We start from the raw sequence: 14465 nt of genomic DNA, 5'->3' as shown, positions 1-14465 counted from the left end.
GTTAATGGACTCTGCAGTTTCTCTCTTCTGGGCATTGTGAACATTCTCAATAAATACTGTTTCATTACATTTATAGTTCTAATTTTCTTTTCTTTTTTTTTTTTTTTGGAGTAGAAGAGCTGGGCCATGTGGTTATTTTTGGTTATATATTCTTTTAGGAACTGCTAAACTGTTTTTCCCCAATGGTTGCAAATTTTATGTTCCCATCAGCAATGTACTGGGGCTCTGGTTTCTATATCTTCACCAACACTTGTATTTTCTTCTCTCTCTCTGTCTGTCTGTCTCTCTCTCTCTGTCTCTCTCTGTCTCTGTTTCTCTCTCTGCATAGTAATCAACTAATTGTGGTTTTGAGTTACATTTCATATACTAATATTTTCCTGTGTTTTTTGTTTTGTTTTGGCCATTTGTGTCTTTGGAGAAATGTTTAATCTAGTCATTTGACTTTTTAAAAAATCCAGGTTGTGCTTTTGAAAAGGCAGGGATTCTTTAATAAGTTTGGATATTTAAACATTGTTAGATAAATGATTAGCAAATTCTGACTCTGTATCTTGTCTCTTTGCCTTCTTCGTGGCATCATCTGATGTTTAATAATGTATGGGGTGTGTGTGTGTGGTTGCTTTGCCGGCAAGTGTGGACATACATAGGCACATGTGTGCCTGAGCTGGTGCAGGGCACATGGGGACACTGGATGCCCTGAAACAGAGTTATGAACAGCAGGGAGTTGCTCTGCAGGTGCTATGTCAAGCTGGGGTTTTAACAGCTGAGCAAGCTCTCTATCCCCCCAATTTAACTGTTTAGTGGTGGTTGTCATTTGTGTTTTTACTGTCTTATTAAGAATCTATTTCCAAACACAAAGTCATGATGACTTACACTGTTTCCTATGAATTTTATAGTCTTAGCTCTCATTTTGTGTATAGATCTAAGTTATTTTTTATACATTGCTAGGCAGGTAGATGTACTTCAGTACCATTTGTTTAAGAGACTAGTCTTGTCTTCTCTTCGCTTGCTCCTTGCTCTTGCCCTCTTGCCCTCTTCCCCTCTGTCCCTTCTCTCCCCATTCCCTTCCCCTCTTCCTCCCCGTGCTCATGGCGGCTTCTACTCCTCTCCTCTTCTACTCTTCTTCTCTCATTAAACCTTTCCACATGGAAAAAAGAGAGAGAGAGAGAGAGAGAGAGAGAGAGAGAGAGAGAGAGAGAGAGAGAGAGAGAGAAACTAATCTTTTTCCAAGGAGGAGAGATTATTGCCAAAATAATTTTTAAAACTATTTTGAAAATTTATTTCATTTTTATGTGTATGCATGTTTGCCTGAGTATATGTTTACCTTAGGAGGACAGAAGAAGGTGCAGCTCCCCCTGAAACTATAGCTACAGATGGTTGGAGCTGCAGCGTGGGTCCCTGGAATGGAACCCAGGTCCTCTGTCAGAATGGTGAATGTTCGTAACTGCTAAGTAACTTTTATGGGTTTACGCCTAGACTCAGTTTTATTCCAATGGCCTATATGCCAAGTCTAACCTTTTATCAAAATGACTGCTTTGATTACTGTGGCTTTGTGATAAACACTGAAACTGGAAAATGTCTTCCAACGTTGTTCTAAGACAGACAAACAAGGAGATTGTTTTAGCTATGGACGGACCCTCACAATTCCCTAGGACTCTGAGGATCAGCTTTCCCATTTCTGCAGACTGTTCTGGGGCAGTGTTGCACTGTAACAATACAAACTTCGCCAGTGCAGGAAAATATGCTCTCTTCATTTCCTGTTGTCTCATCAACGTTCTTCAGCAACACACTGCAATCCTTACCACACAAGCCTTCCACATCTTCGTTCTGTTTACTACTGGAAATTTTACTCAAGCTGAAATGCTTTTGAAATTTCCTTATCCTTTTGAAATTCCTCATTATAAATAAAAATGTTATTTGTGTGGCAGGACTCTGCAATGCTGCTGGATTCAGTAAAGTTGTCTGGCTATTTTTGAAATCTTTAGTATTATCTCTCAAACATTACATGACAGGTTCTTTCTTGCTGCCTTAAGGTTCTGTGTGTTTCTGTTTTGCTTTGTGGCTTTCAACAATCTGAACTTATCCTATTGAAGACTGTAGAACTTCAATTTATAGATTCCTGTCACTAAACCTGGGAGTATAGGAGCCTTTCTTAAGCATATTTCACCCACCTCTGTCCCTGGTCTCCTTGGGGACTCCATAATTCCTAAGAGTCATCAAAGAGTGTCCCAGTGAGACTCTGAGGTTCTGTTCACACTCTTCGTGCGTTTGCTCCTTCTCTTCTCATACTGGGTCATTTGGATAGTTCTCTCTCTTATGTAACTGAGCTGTCTTGTACCTATTGAATCCATTGGTAGATTCCTCTAGCGAGTTCCCATTATTGTACCTTTCAGCTCCTGTATTGTTTGATTCCTTTGTATAATACCTTATTATTGATGGTCTCAGGATTGAGTGCATCCACCCACATGTGCCCTCTAGGTAGCAAGTGTCCTGATGGGCATGTGTGTGCACACAGGCCGTCTACTTCGTCCTTTCTGGATTCAGGGACTTATGCTGGAATACAGACCTCACAAGACTGTAGCTGTGCTCAGGAGTTGTGAGACAGGCACCCCTACAAGGCCTTGAAGCCTTTTCTTGGTCCTTGATTCTCGTAGTTGCTCAGTATTTGCAGAGTTCTGGTAGTTTTTGATTTCTTTCTTTTCTTTATTTTTTAAATGTTTCTTTGGGGTGTGAAGAGCTGCCTGTTATATCATTTTACTTATGTAAATTTTAAAATTTAAATCTAATTGTCAAGGACACTAAAGATTTAGCAAGTTGATAAGCCTTTAGGATCTAGCTACTTTTATGTTACATACCATTGGAGTGCGATGTTTCACTTTGGTCTGGATAACTCCATCTTTTTCAAATTGTATCATATCATTAAGTGGGTCCCATGGTCGGGTACTAAATTTAAAAAAAAAATTAAATAGCTATAGAACTTAGTTTATTAGATCCCGTTAAGTAATTATAAATGCTGCCCTAATTTTAAGATTTTCTGTATCAAATCATCTGATTCTTAGCTCATTTAGAAGACTACTATCCTAAAGTGTAAAATAACACTAGAACATCAAGTTTAAAATCTCACACTACCAAGCTAGGTGTAATGGTACGCCCTTCAACCTCAGTACTGGGAAGATGCAGGTATATTTCTGAGCTCAAGTCCAGCCTGGTCTATATATCCAGTTTCAGACAGCCAGAGCTATCTAAAAAACAAACACAAACAAACAAAATCCCCCCAAAAACCAAAAAACAAACAAAAAAAAAAAAACAAAATTTCATTTTCTAGGTCCAAGAGGTAACTTGGTTAAGAGCAGTTACTGCTCTTGCAGAGAACCTGAGTTTAGTTTCCAGCACCCACGTAATGGCTCACAACCATCCTCAACTCCAGTTCTGGGACCTAAGACCTCTCCTGACATTCATGGTCTCCTATATACACTGGCACACATCAACTCACAAATTTAAATCTATAAAAATAAAATTCCACACTAATTCATAGGTTGATAATAAATGTACTAGAAATATAAAGGTAATAGGTTCTATTTTTTAAATAAACATTTAAATTACTTACTCTGAAAACTTATAGTGCCATTCTCCTGTGAGTGGGTCAAGTTCAAATAACTTACAAGCCCACTCTTCACTTTTTGTTTTTCGATCTCTGGCAGCTTGTCTTTGAGCTTCTTCCAAAACATACTTTTCTTGAGTGGCTTCTGTTTGGTCTTTGGCATTTATAGCTTTTGTCACTCGTTGCCAGAGTCTAATATACATGTAAAAATAATATTTTAAAAAAGCAACCAGAAAATGAAGTATATACAGGTTTTTCTGTTTTGTTGAGAGCCAATACTGCTTATGTTTATTGCTTAGAAAGGAGTCAAAAAACGAAGCCCAGCCTCAAATCAGAAACACTTGCTCAGCTGTTTTAGCAAGAGAAATCAATTACGTGCATTCCTAAAGACACAGTGAAAGCTGCTGTCTGAGGCTGACAGGAATGTAGAGGAGGAAGTCCCCACAGTCCTGACCCACACACACTCTTTAGGCGTCTAGACCCCAGGATGATCCACCAGAGACCTTGGATGCAGGAATTATCAGAGATTTTAAATGCATTCTCTAGGAACAGGCCGAAGAGTGGATACTAATGCTTTCTAGACTTACATACACCAACACTGTTGAGAGCCACTAACTTAACAGCATGAGAAAATGCTTTCCCGTATTGAAATCTAGCTTCTTTCATCAGCTAAATGAGAGTATGACATAACCTTTGTCTTACCTGTCTGAGAAGGACCATGTCAACACTGAGAGGGGCTTTGAAATTTGTTATGCATTCTACTTAGCTGGTTAAAAAAAAAAAAAGGTTTCTTTTTCTAAGTCTTATTACCTCATGCTTAAAATACGTTGTGCTAGCCCAGTATAATCCCAGTATTGGGAAGTAGAGACAAGAAGATCAGTAATACTAGTTCATGATCAATCTCAGCTATACAGCAAATTTAAGGCTCTGGATAAAATTCCATAATAAAAAATAAAAATATTGAATTATATACACATACCAAAAATGGATATATGTGTTGATTGCATGTCCTTTGGGACAGGGAGCATCATGTGACTGTTACACGGGGAAATAGAATTTAAAAATGGATACATACACATTTTCCAATGCTGACAACCTAGATTTTGTGTAGAAAATAAAGTACATGTAGGCTTGAGTCATGGAAGCAGGACCACATCTAAGGACTCATGGGTATCACATGTGTACTAAAGCAACATTTACACAGAACTCTCAAAGAGGAGGTACAAACAGCAACTTTATCCAAGTCAGAGAGTTCCTGAAAGAAGTTCGTCACTTAATAACAATCTACGGTAGTGCCCAACTAACTGGCCCCTGTGGAGTCCACAGCATCAGGTGTCAGGCACTATCTGTTTCAGAGGACAGAACTCGTCACTTCCCCTTCTGGCCTAAGTCAGAGGAGAAAGCAGATGCTAGGCAGAAACTGAGAATCATTGATTGCTTCTGTAATTTTATGCAAACAAAAATTAAAGCACTGGAGTAGAAGAGAGAAAAAGGAGGACATTTTAACTCTGAGCTACAGAGAATCAAGATGATATGTGAAGTTTCCTGTGTCACATACACCAACCCAGAAGGCTTCCAATCCCACAAATGACAAACTTTCTTGCAGAGCTAACAATACAGCAGACAGAAAATAGTGTGACTACATAATTATGCAACTCAAAATACTCCTTAATTTTCATGAAATTAGCTAAAAATGGTGTACTTACTTCTCTGATTCAAAATCGTCCTGTTCTTCAAATTTTACAGTGTGCCTTATTAATCTCCACTGTTTAATGTCAGGAGTTGGATTCCAGAAAATCTCTGAGTTATCAGTCTTTTTGTCATTAATGAAAACTTCACTATCCTATATTTAAAGGAATTAAAAATTACTATGGTTATTTTATTTAGAAGAGGATCACACAGTATAATAATACACTAACAAATTCTTCCTGCTGATGAAGTCTACTAAAAGATATCCTAAAACAAATGTAATTAGTACACTTCTCAAAATCCCAAATTCTTTCCATTTGTATAAAAAAATAGGCTGGCTGCACAAAAAGTTCATGAGATTTTATGTTTTACTTAACAAATTTCAATTAGTACAGGCAAAGCGTACTACATCTGAACTGTCAAAGAAGAGCACAGTGTTTGCAGTCACGAGATGCTGTGCACAATGGAGAAGATCAAATTACTGAAAAACATCTGGCGTCTTCTTACCATTAAAAATTGAACACAGTCTTAAGACACTTTATGGTTTTAGAACAACTATTTGTCAAGATGTGGTGGCACAGGCCTTTAATCCCAGCATCCAGCGGGCAGAGGCAAGAAGATCTCTGAGTTTCATACTAGCTAGGGCTGCAGAATGAGACCCTGTCTCAAAATGACATAAAGTGACAAAGATGGCTTTACCAATATTCCAAATAATATTCAGAAAGAAGTCAATTAAAAGGACCAGGGAGATGGCTCTATGGGTAAAGACATTTGCCACCAAGCCTGATGACCTATTCCTGAGACCCATACTGTGAAAGGAAAGAACTGACCTTGCACACTCGCATGCAAACAGACAGAATTTAAAAAGTCACTTTGCAAAAGCTATGTAGCCATTGGCTGAGTCCTTAAATCTAGCTTCATTTTCCATCATACTTTTTTTTGCATATCCTAAGTGAAGACACATCTAAAACCACGCCACAATCCACTTCAGTCATGTAAGCTCCTTGGGGAGTTATATGAGTATGAGTCTGGGTGGCAGAGAAGTAAACCAAAACTGTTACTGTTAAATACTTCTGCACCTTCCCATCTCCACAGAAGAAATCCTTGTCTGACTGGGAAGTCCTGTCCAGCCAGAGTCAGGGCTCAGCTCTCAGCTCACTGCTTACTTTACGCTAATTACTCAGATTCTCTGTGCTTTACTCTCCTCCCTTTTCAAATAGAGGCATCTTGTGTATGTGTCAGAAAGGTGGCTTAGCTGGGAAAGGTGCTTGTCACCAATTCAGATGACCTGAGCCTGATCCCTGGAGCCCTTGTTGTAGAATGAGAGTGCAGACTTGTGTAGGGTGTCCTCTGACTTCCACATGTGTGTCATAGCACATGTACAGACGCACATACACACAAAATAAATAAGAAAAATATGAATGGACTTCATGAACTCACTTCATGAAGTCCAACTAAGTATTAATAAGTATTGATAAATAAGAGCTACATTCCTAATAATGTACACAGTAAGCGCCATGTAACTGATAGCTACTTATATTCATTTAAAAATCTTAGAAACAAAACATTATACAAAAGAAAGTGTTACTGGCAATAGAACAATACCAAAATACCCGCTTTTAAGATAAAGTTTATTTAACTAGTGTTACTTTTACAATGTGATTGCCCATTTTCTCCATCAGATAAAATTATTTTTATAATGCTGACATGTAAAAATACTTACCCAATGGCCTTCCAGAGTAGCGAGGACTTCTTTTCCCAATTTAAGTTTCCCTGATATTTGATTAACATAATCACTGCTCCCTAGAAATGGCTTTTAAAAGAAGGAAAGTAATAGCATTTTAGTTTATATTTTACGTACATTGTAGAAATCCACATTTCAAAATAGTACAGTTACCATACTTGTGAAAATAAGAACAATGAAAATGATTCAAATTTAAGTTAGAGACTTAAAAGATACATTTCATTGTGATTGTGTAAAATACAGCTAAAAACAGACTGTGACATCTACGTAATTTAGAAGATCATGCAGGTATACGGATCCACACCTACGCAGTCTGAAGTGCTGCTCTTGCCCAACCTGCAGGACTGTACCCTATCGATATGGCAACACACTAACAGACACCTCAGAAAAACGAGGGAATTAAAAAATTAAAACAATCTTTCCAAAAAATAAGGTTAGAAGAAAAATGTAACATTGCCTAAAGTGTTTGCTCAGAGAGCAAGTTTTGATGCTTGAGTTTTCACGACATTAGTGTTGTCTAAGAGCATTTGATGTTCCAGCTGGTATCACCACACTGTGAGAACCGGCAAGGCAAGGGGACTGCACCACATCATACTTAGGAGTTCCTTGTCTTTAGCAAAGAGATTTTAGTCACTGAAATATCAACATGGAGGCAGTTAACAACTGTCATTATAGCTCCTCTTTTTATTGAACACAGTGTACTAAAATATAACTGACATTGTGAAAAGGATTCAAAATTCCCTTTTGTTGACAGAATTTTCCAAAGGTGGCTTCAACAGTGCCTACTCCTTTCCTCTCCGGCCTCACACTCTTCTTCAGTGAGATCTTGCCACCTCCTGAGAAGTACCATAAACATCCCCTTTCCCCTGCGCTTGGGTGGGTGGGTAACACAATACACCATAGTAAAGATGTTGTAAATTTGACCTCTAAGTCTAGTGATGGAAGGCAGTTGAGTTCTCACCTTGCTACCATGACTCTTGTATCTGGAAACCTCATGCTGCTAAGTAAGCCCTCCAGCTACCTTGAATCGGCCATGCTATGAGAAGCTAAGCCCCACAGAAAGGCCACAGGAATGGGTGCTCAGTGTAACAGTTGTGACCTTTCAGGCCGCAGACGCATAATGGTGCAAGTCTTTAGAAGGTTCTGCTCTCAACTAATCACTCAAGTTTTTCAAGACTTCCTGGAGCCCAACCTTTTCTAAGAGACAAGCCATCTCTAATGTGCCCTATACAAATTTTTAGCATATAAATATGATGAGCACGTGATTATTTGTAAGCATGTGAGTTCAAAGTAATTTTTATACAGAAATGATAACTAATATAAAATTGTCTTACTGTACACAACCAGAGTCTCATTCATATCTACCTTCTGGGGTCTTGTAAAGCAACGTTTGAATTTACAGAGACACTTCAGTCACTTAAGTCGTATTTCCTCTATAGCACCAAGTTTTATCATGAAATTAGCAAAAGGAATGGTGGCTTTAATATTAGTTTACCTCAGGTTGTATCAAGATACTGGCAGAGAATGCCTTCGGATGTATTTCTCTTTGACCTGACATAATCATGTTTTTTATTTAGTTCTTATTTCACAGCTCAATTTCCCTTCAGTATTTACAGCACAACTTCCCCTTAGGTGACACCACCGAAAGGAAAGGTCAGCTCAGGACCCCCAAGACCAAGTTTTCAGCACAAAGGAGATTTGTTTTCCCCAGAGGGACAAAGGGCAGGGATAAGGGACAAAGACAGGAGACAGAGGAAGAGGGACAAGGGGCTGGGGTAGCTGTCTGAAAATGGGACAAAAGACTGCCTCTGGACAGAGAGGAGACAGATATGGCACACAGGAAAATGGCAGTTTGTGAAGATAAAGTGGAAACCCCATGTTAGGATGAGGTGTTTAATTTTAATTGGGCATGTTATTAGATTATCCAAAGGGGGCTTTTGATAGCTGGACTTTGGTAGTCGGCCTCAGGAGGATGTGGCCAACATAAGGGAACAGACCTGGGTGACTGGCTTTAGGAATGTGACCTAATGGTTTTAGCGAGGCAGAAGGAATCGGGAGATGGGCGATGCCTGCCAGGCCACAAGCTCCAGCCGGCTAGTGTCCCTTCAACCTTTTACCAACCTTTAGTTTAAATTCAAGTATCGCACTGTACCCAGTCTTCTGACAGGTAATGTTGACAGTTCCACCTAGTTCCAGTGTCATTGTGCCATAAAGAATTCCTAAAGAGAAAAATACAAAAGCTGAAGACAGACACTGATGTAAAACAAGCAGTGCTCTGTAAGTTTACCCTTTCTAGGAGGAACCTGTCATCTAAGGGCGTTCTGTCTCATGCAGACATGACGCCTGTTTCACAACACTGAAAGTGTATTCGGATTGTGTTTCGTTGGTAGTTTTACCAACTGTTTAAAGTACAGAGGTGGGCCAATGGGATGACGTGTAAAAGCACTTCCTGTCACACCCTAGGTTGTGAGTTACTCCACTGGCACCCACCTAGAAGGTAGAAGGAAGAGCCTACTCCTAAAGGCTACACTCCACATACACACAGTAAGTAGAGTAAAGATTTTAACCACATGGGGACTCCTCTGTGCTTTGTGGTAGTTCATGGACATGCTCGGGAGTAAGCTGACGCTGAGGCAGAACTAGGCCCACTGTGTTGTTTCAATGTCCATACTTCTTCTGCAAAATATTTTCATTATGTGTTCTGTACTTTTGTATTTTGTGATCATTTTGCTGTTGAAAACTGCTCCAGTGCAATGCTGCAACACTGGGGTATGGTGTTCTGAAGTACAAGGTTATGATGACACCTAGAGGAATATTTGTTACTGCTTCATTCAGTTGAGCTATAGTGCTGTGTGTGTGTGTGTGTGTGTGTGTGTGTGTGTGTGTGTCTATCTATCTGTCTGTCTGTATCAATGAATCAGTAATGTAAGGAACAATGAATAAAATTTCTAAATACAAGCACACATAATACAAGGTTATGTGCTCATTAGTTGATGGAAATAATGTATGTAGTAAGAGACTCCAAACAATGTAAACTCATTACTTTCTCTAGAAACAATGGTTCAATATGTGTTGATTCCATGTTTGTTATTTATAGAATATAATTGCTACAAATAACAAGAACCAATTTCAGATAAGTTAAGCAAACAAACACAACCACAAAATAAGTTCTGTGTTCCAAACCATTCTAAGCTACAGAAAGTTGAACAGGTTTGTTCAAGTGCATGTTTTATGGCATCGGGCAGCTGAGGTGGCCTTTGATAAGCAATGGACAATAGTAACTTCTGAGAGGACACAGATAATGAATGCTGTTTCTCATACTTACTTCATCATGGGACTCCCCTTTTATAAAATAATTATTGAAACTTGGCAACACAGAAACACATCTGTTACCATCATTGATTCTTATTCATTTAAAATTGTAGGTATTTTATTTCACTTTTATTTTAAGAACTGTATGCAAAGCTCTGAGAGCTATCTGTCCTTTTGCCAAATGTAAACCAGGCATTGCAGCCCCATTAGTGATCTCAACACTAGGGAGTCTGAGGTCCGAGGATCCTGACTTTAAGGGCAGCCTTAAAACTATATAGCAAGGCTATGACTCAGAAACTGTCAAATAGAGTGAGGAAAATAATTTAAAGGACTTGCTACATTGAAAAATAGCAGATTCAACTTTATAAAGGGTATTAGTGCAAGAGTGCATAAAACAACTTTTAGGGATTCTAAAATAGGTAGTTCCATTTAATTTCAAAGCCTTTATAAGAGATAAATGCAAGGAAATTCCATTGTTATAAATCAGGTTCTGAAGGTATGCATCACAAAAAGGTAAGTCTGTATGAATGACTTCACCACTGAAGTAGTCAGCAAACAGCAATATGCTCACAGAACTATGAGTCAAGGCTTTCAGACATATTTCTTAGTTTATTTCAAACGCAACAAATTCCAGGCACATATATTTACTTACAAAAATGTTCTAGGAAACACCTGCCAACCGAACGGGAAACAGTTACCTTTACAGTGAGCATACGGCATTGTCATAACATAGTCTTCACCTCTATTCAAGAAAGTCAACCGGGCTTCTCCCTCCAATATCGAAGATAATGAGTTTCCTAAATAAAAAAAAAAAAAAAAAGTATTACATTTCACAAAATGAATCCAACCATATTCCTGCAGTAGAAATACTTAAAAATATCTTAATCTCAATGCATGTACCAAAACATGTATTCAGCACCTTCTAACTGAAACATTACTTGATTCATATTCTCAATCTTATAAGACTTGATTTGATTTTTCTTCTTTTGTTTTTTTATGGGCTTTTTGAGACAGGGAGTCTCTGTGTAACCCTGGCTGTCCTAGAACTGACTTTGTAGACCAGGCTAGCCTCAAACTCAGAGATCCACCTCTGTCTCCCAAGTTCTGGTATGAAAGACATTTACACATTCAGCCAGGATGTGCCCCCATTGCCTGGCTGAAATGAGTATTTCCAAAAGGCATACCTAAGTATTTGTTTAGTTAAGTCAAATGAAAAATCCCATCATGACTAAGTCCAATATATGTAAATCTAAAGTTTTAACTATTTATAGTTGAGTTGATAATTATTTAAATGCTTTAAAAATATGCAGAATTCAAGTGATAAAATGTCATAGTGATTTCTTCTAGCTTGGGTCTCATGTTTTTCTTTCCTTAACATCTAGATCTTTAATGGGGTATAATTAACGTACAGTGGATGGCCTATTTTAAGCATTAAGTGTACTAGTACGTGGCACTGCATGGAGGAGTCTGGCTTGGTAGCACATACCTCTTATCAACATTTGAGGGTAGACACAGGAGGACTGGGCTCCAGCACTGGCCTGAACCATACACAAAGGTCTTAAATGACTATCTCAAATGACTAAGGGCTGGAAATGTAGTTCTGCTCTTATCTACCATGCCCAAAGGATAGGGTTTGATCCCTGTTCACTTGTCTGTCTATCTGCCTGCTTAGGTATGCATGTACCCACCCACCTACCTATCGGTCTAACCCATTATCCTAAACCATCCCTATTATCTCTGGGGAAAGTGACCTGTTTTCTATCTTTCTATTATTACCAAATGTAGCAAGCATTATATTTTTCAGATTTCTCTATGCTACTGTATCAAGCATTAGTTTTTAAAATTTTAAAATCAGTATTCTACAGCTATGAAAGGTCTATAGGAGCTGATATTGGACATATGCACAGCCGTGACCTTCCCCTGGTTTCCAACCAGTCCAACCTCTGGTAGCTACCATTTCTACTGTCTCTAGATCAACTTTTCTAGACTTCAACATGAGAGATGCCATGGCTATTTGCTTAATAGGCTACTTCATAAGTTATATATGTATATATGTATATATAGTCCCCTCAGATGTCTGTACTCAAAGGAAAGCAAATGAGGATTTAAAAAAGAAACATAAAGTACCCTTGTGAAGTCTGGATTCTTTCAAACTATAAAGAAATAAGTTATGTAAGTTATATTACATATAATAGTAATATAGTCATAAGTTGCATTAACACATAAAAAGGAAGCAAAATGCAGAAACAACCAAAACATCAAGCATGCACCTGGTGCTCAGAAAGGGATGTCTACAGGGTGGAACAAGGACTCAGTAAAGCCTCTTCCAATGTAGCTGGGATAGTAAGGGGACTGAAGCTTGAGAGGAATAATCTCAATATAAAATATGTGGAACTTTTGGAGAAAAAAATTCAAATCAAAAGCAAAATTGGTGTGGGGAAGGGTGTGTTGAAAAACTAAAGGGACATGCTATGGTGCTCGTGACAGAAGCTGTTATACTGTAGGTCTCCTGTCACAGACCCGTTTCTGACTCTGACCATTCACATCATTAAAATTTAGATTTCTGTTTACATATTTTAGCTTTTCTTTTTCACACTTATGTTTGCTTTCTCTCAGGTTTAAAGTCCTTAAATTTAATTCTCTGAGTTTTTAAATATCTTTATAATTAGAAAGCCAAATAATAGCATTTAAAGATAATATTCTACCACTCACAATTTGTAACTGTCTTCTTTGAATTGTCAAAGGCATTGTATTAAGGTTTCCTACCATATTTTTCTTTAGTCCTTTCTGTACTCACAAACATTTTCAGTAGTATGTTATTAGCCCAAGGTTAAATACCATTACTGAATGACCCAGGGCCAAATTGGATTCTCTCTATACTCAAAGACTAGAAATGATAGAGCAATTCCCTCAGGTACACTGAAACAAAACCAGATAAACTGATGAGAGAAAGGCAAAGTAAATACACAAGGCATGAGAAGGATGTGGTAGGCACTCACTGTGCCCACCCTTAAGTGATGCTTTACATGTATGTGCTGACAGGTAAAATATGCCTTTTTATAAGAACTAAAAAGGGCTCAGTTAAAGATGGTGCTTAAATGACACGAAATCCTTGCCAAAAATGTCAAATAAAATTTATTTACAAATGAAAACATATCAGAAACACTACATTTTGGAGAAGCACAGTTTGGGACAAGGCAGCACTCACCATAGAACTTGGACTTAGCCAGGATGCTCCCACTAAGGCAAAACCCATCTTTTCGGTTACTGACATAAAAGGCAGATATTGGTGGGTGATGGGACACCTGGTGAACACAGGAGAAGTCACAACATTTAACAAAACAAGCTTGGTATTATGCTAGTATCTAAAGTTCAAATATGAGCATGAGTAAGAAGGAACAGTTGGTAAGCAACAGAGTAAATGTCAATCATTACAGCAACCAGATTTCTGAACCTAAGGAAATGTATCCACTGGCATTCACAGCACAAGAAAAAAGAGTTCACGTTCAGGTAGAATTGATAATATACCATTTCTAACAAGACTATAATAAAGCTTCCAGAGGGGAGGGTTTTAGGAGTCCCTCCAAGCCTGCCCCCACCCCCACCAACAACAGGCGCACAAAGCTCGGAGTAACCATTCCTTGTGCTGTTAAAAATGTAGGATCTAGGCTTTTTTTTTTTTTTTTTTTTTCGGAGCGGGGGGCCAAACCCAGGGCCTTGCGCTCCCTAGACAAGCGCTCTACCGCTGAGCTAAATCCCCAACCCTAAAACATATAACTACGCCTGGTTGTTTTTTTTTTTTGTTTTTTTTTTTTGGTTCTTTTTTTCCGGAGCTGGGGACCGAACCCAGGGCCTTGCGCTTCCCAGGCAAGTACTCTACCACTGAGCTAAATCCTGGAAAGGTCTCCCATGCTCATGGATTGGCAGGATTAATATAGTAAAAATGGCCATTCTACCAAAAGCGATCTACAGATTCAATGCAATCCCCATCAAAATACCAATCCAATTCTTCAAAGAGTTAGACAGAACAATTTGCAAATTCATCTGGAATAACAAAAAACCCAGGATAGCTAAAACTATCCTCAACAATAAAAGGACTTCAGAGGGAATCACTATCCCTGA

General features: G+C 38.5%; 1 protein-coding gene across 2 annotated transcripts in view; it reads right to left on the bottom strand.

Moving 5' to 3' along the window:
• The window catches only part of Osbpl8 (oxysterol binding protein like 8), a 159018-nt gene that overhangs the window by 15565 nt on the left and 128988 nt on the right, over positions 1–14465 (bottom strand). For both annotated transcript variants that reach the window (XM_032912307.1, XM_032912315.1), the window contains 7 exons: positions 13552–13648; positions 11042–11140; positions 9153–9250; positions 7011–7100; positions 5305–5441; positions 3605–3790; positions 2853–2940 (listed from right to left, as the gene is read on the bottom strand). In XM_032912307.1, the coding sequence (XP_032768198.1) occupies positions 2853–2940; positions 3605–3790; positions 5305–5441; positions 7011–7100; positions 9153–9250; positions 11042–11140; positions 13552–13648 (795 nt within the window). The remainder of the gene's footprint in view (positions 1–2852; positions 2941–3604; positions 3791–5304; positions 5442–7010; positions 7101–9152; positions 9251–11041; positions 11141–13551; positions 13649–14465) is intronic.

Source organism: Rattus rattus, chromosome 1 (assembly GCF_011064425.1).
Source record: "Rattus rattus isolate New Zealand chromosome 1, Rrattus_CSIRO_v1, whole genome shotgun sequence".
In the NCBI taxonomy this organism is placed as follows: Eukaryota; Metazoa; Chordata; class Mammalia; order Rodentia; family Muridae; genus Rattus; species Rattus rattus.
The sequence above is the reverse complement of the archived record's forward strand: the minus strand, read 5'-3'. Positions and strand labels throughout refer to the sequence as shown.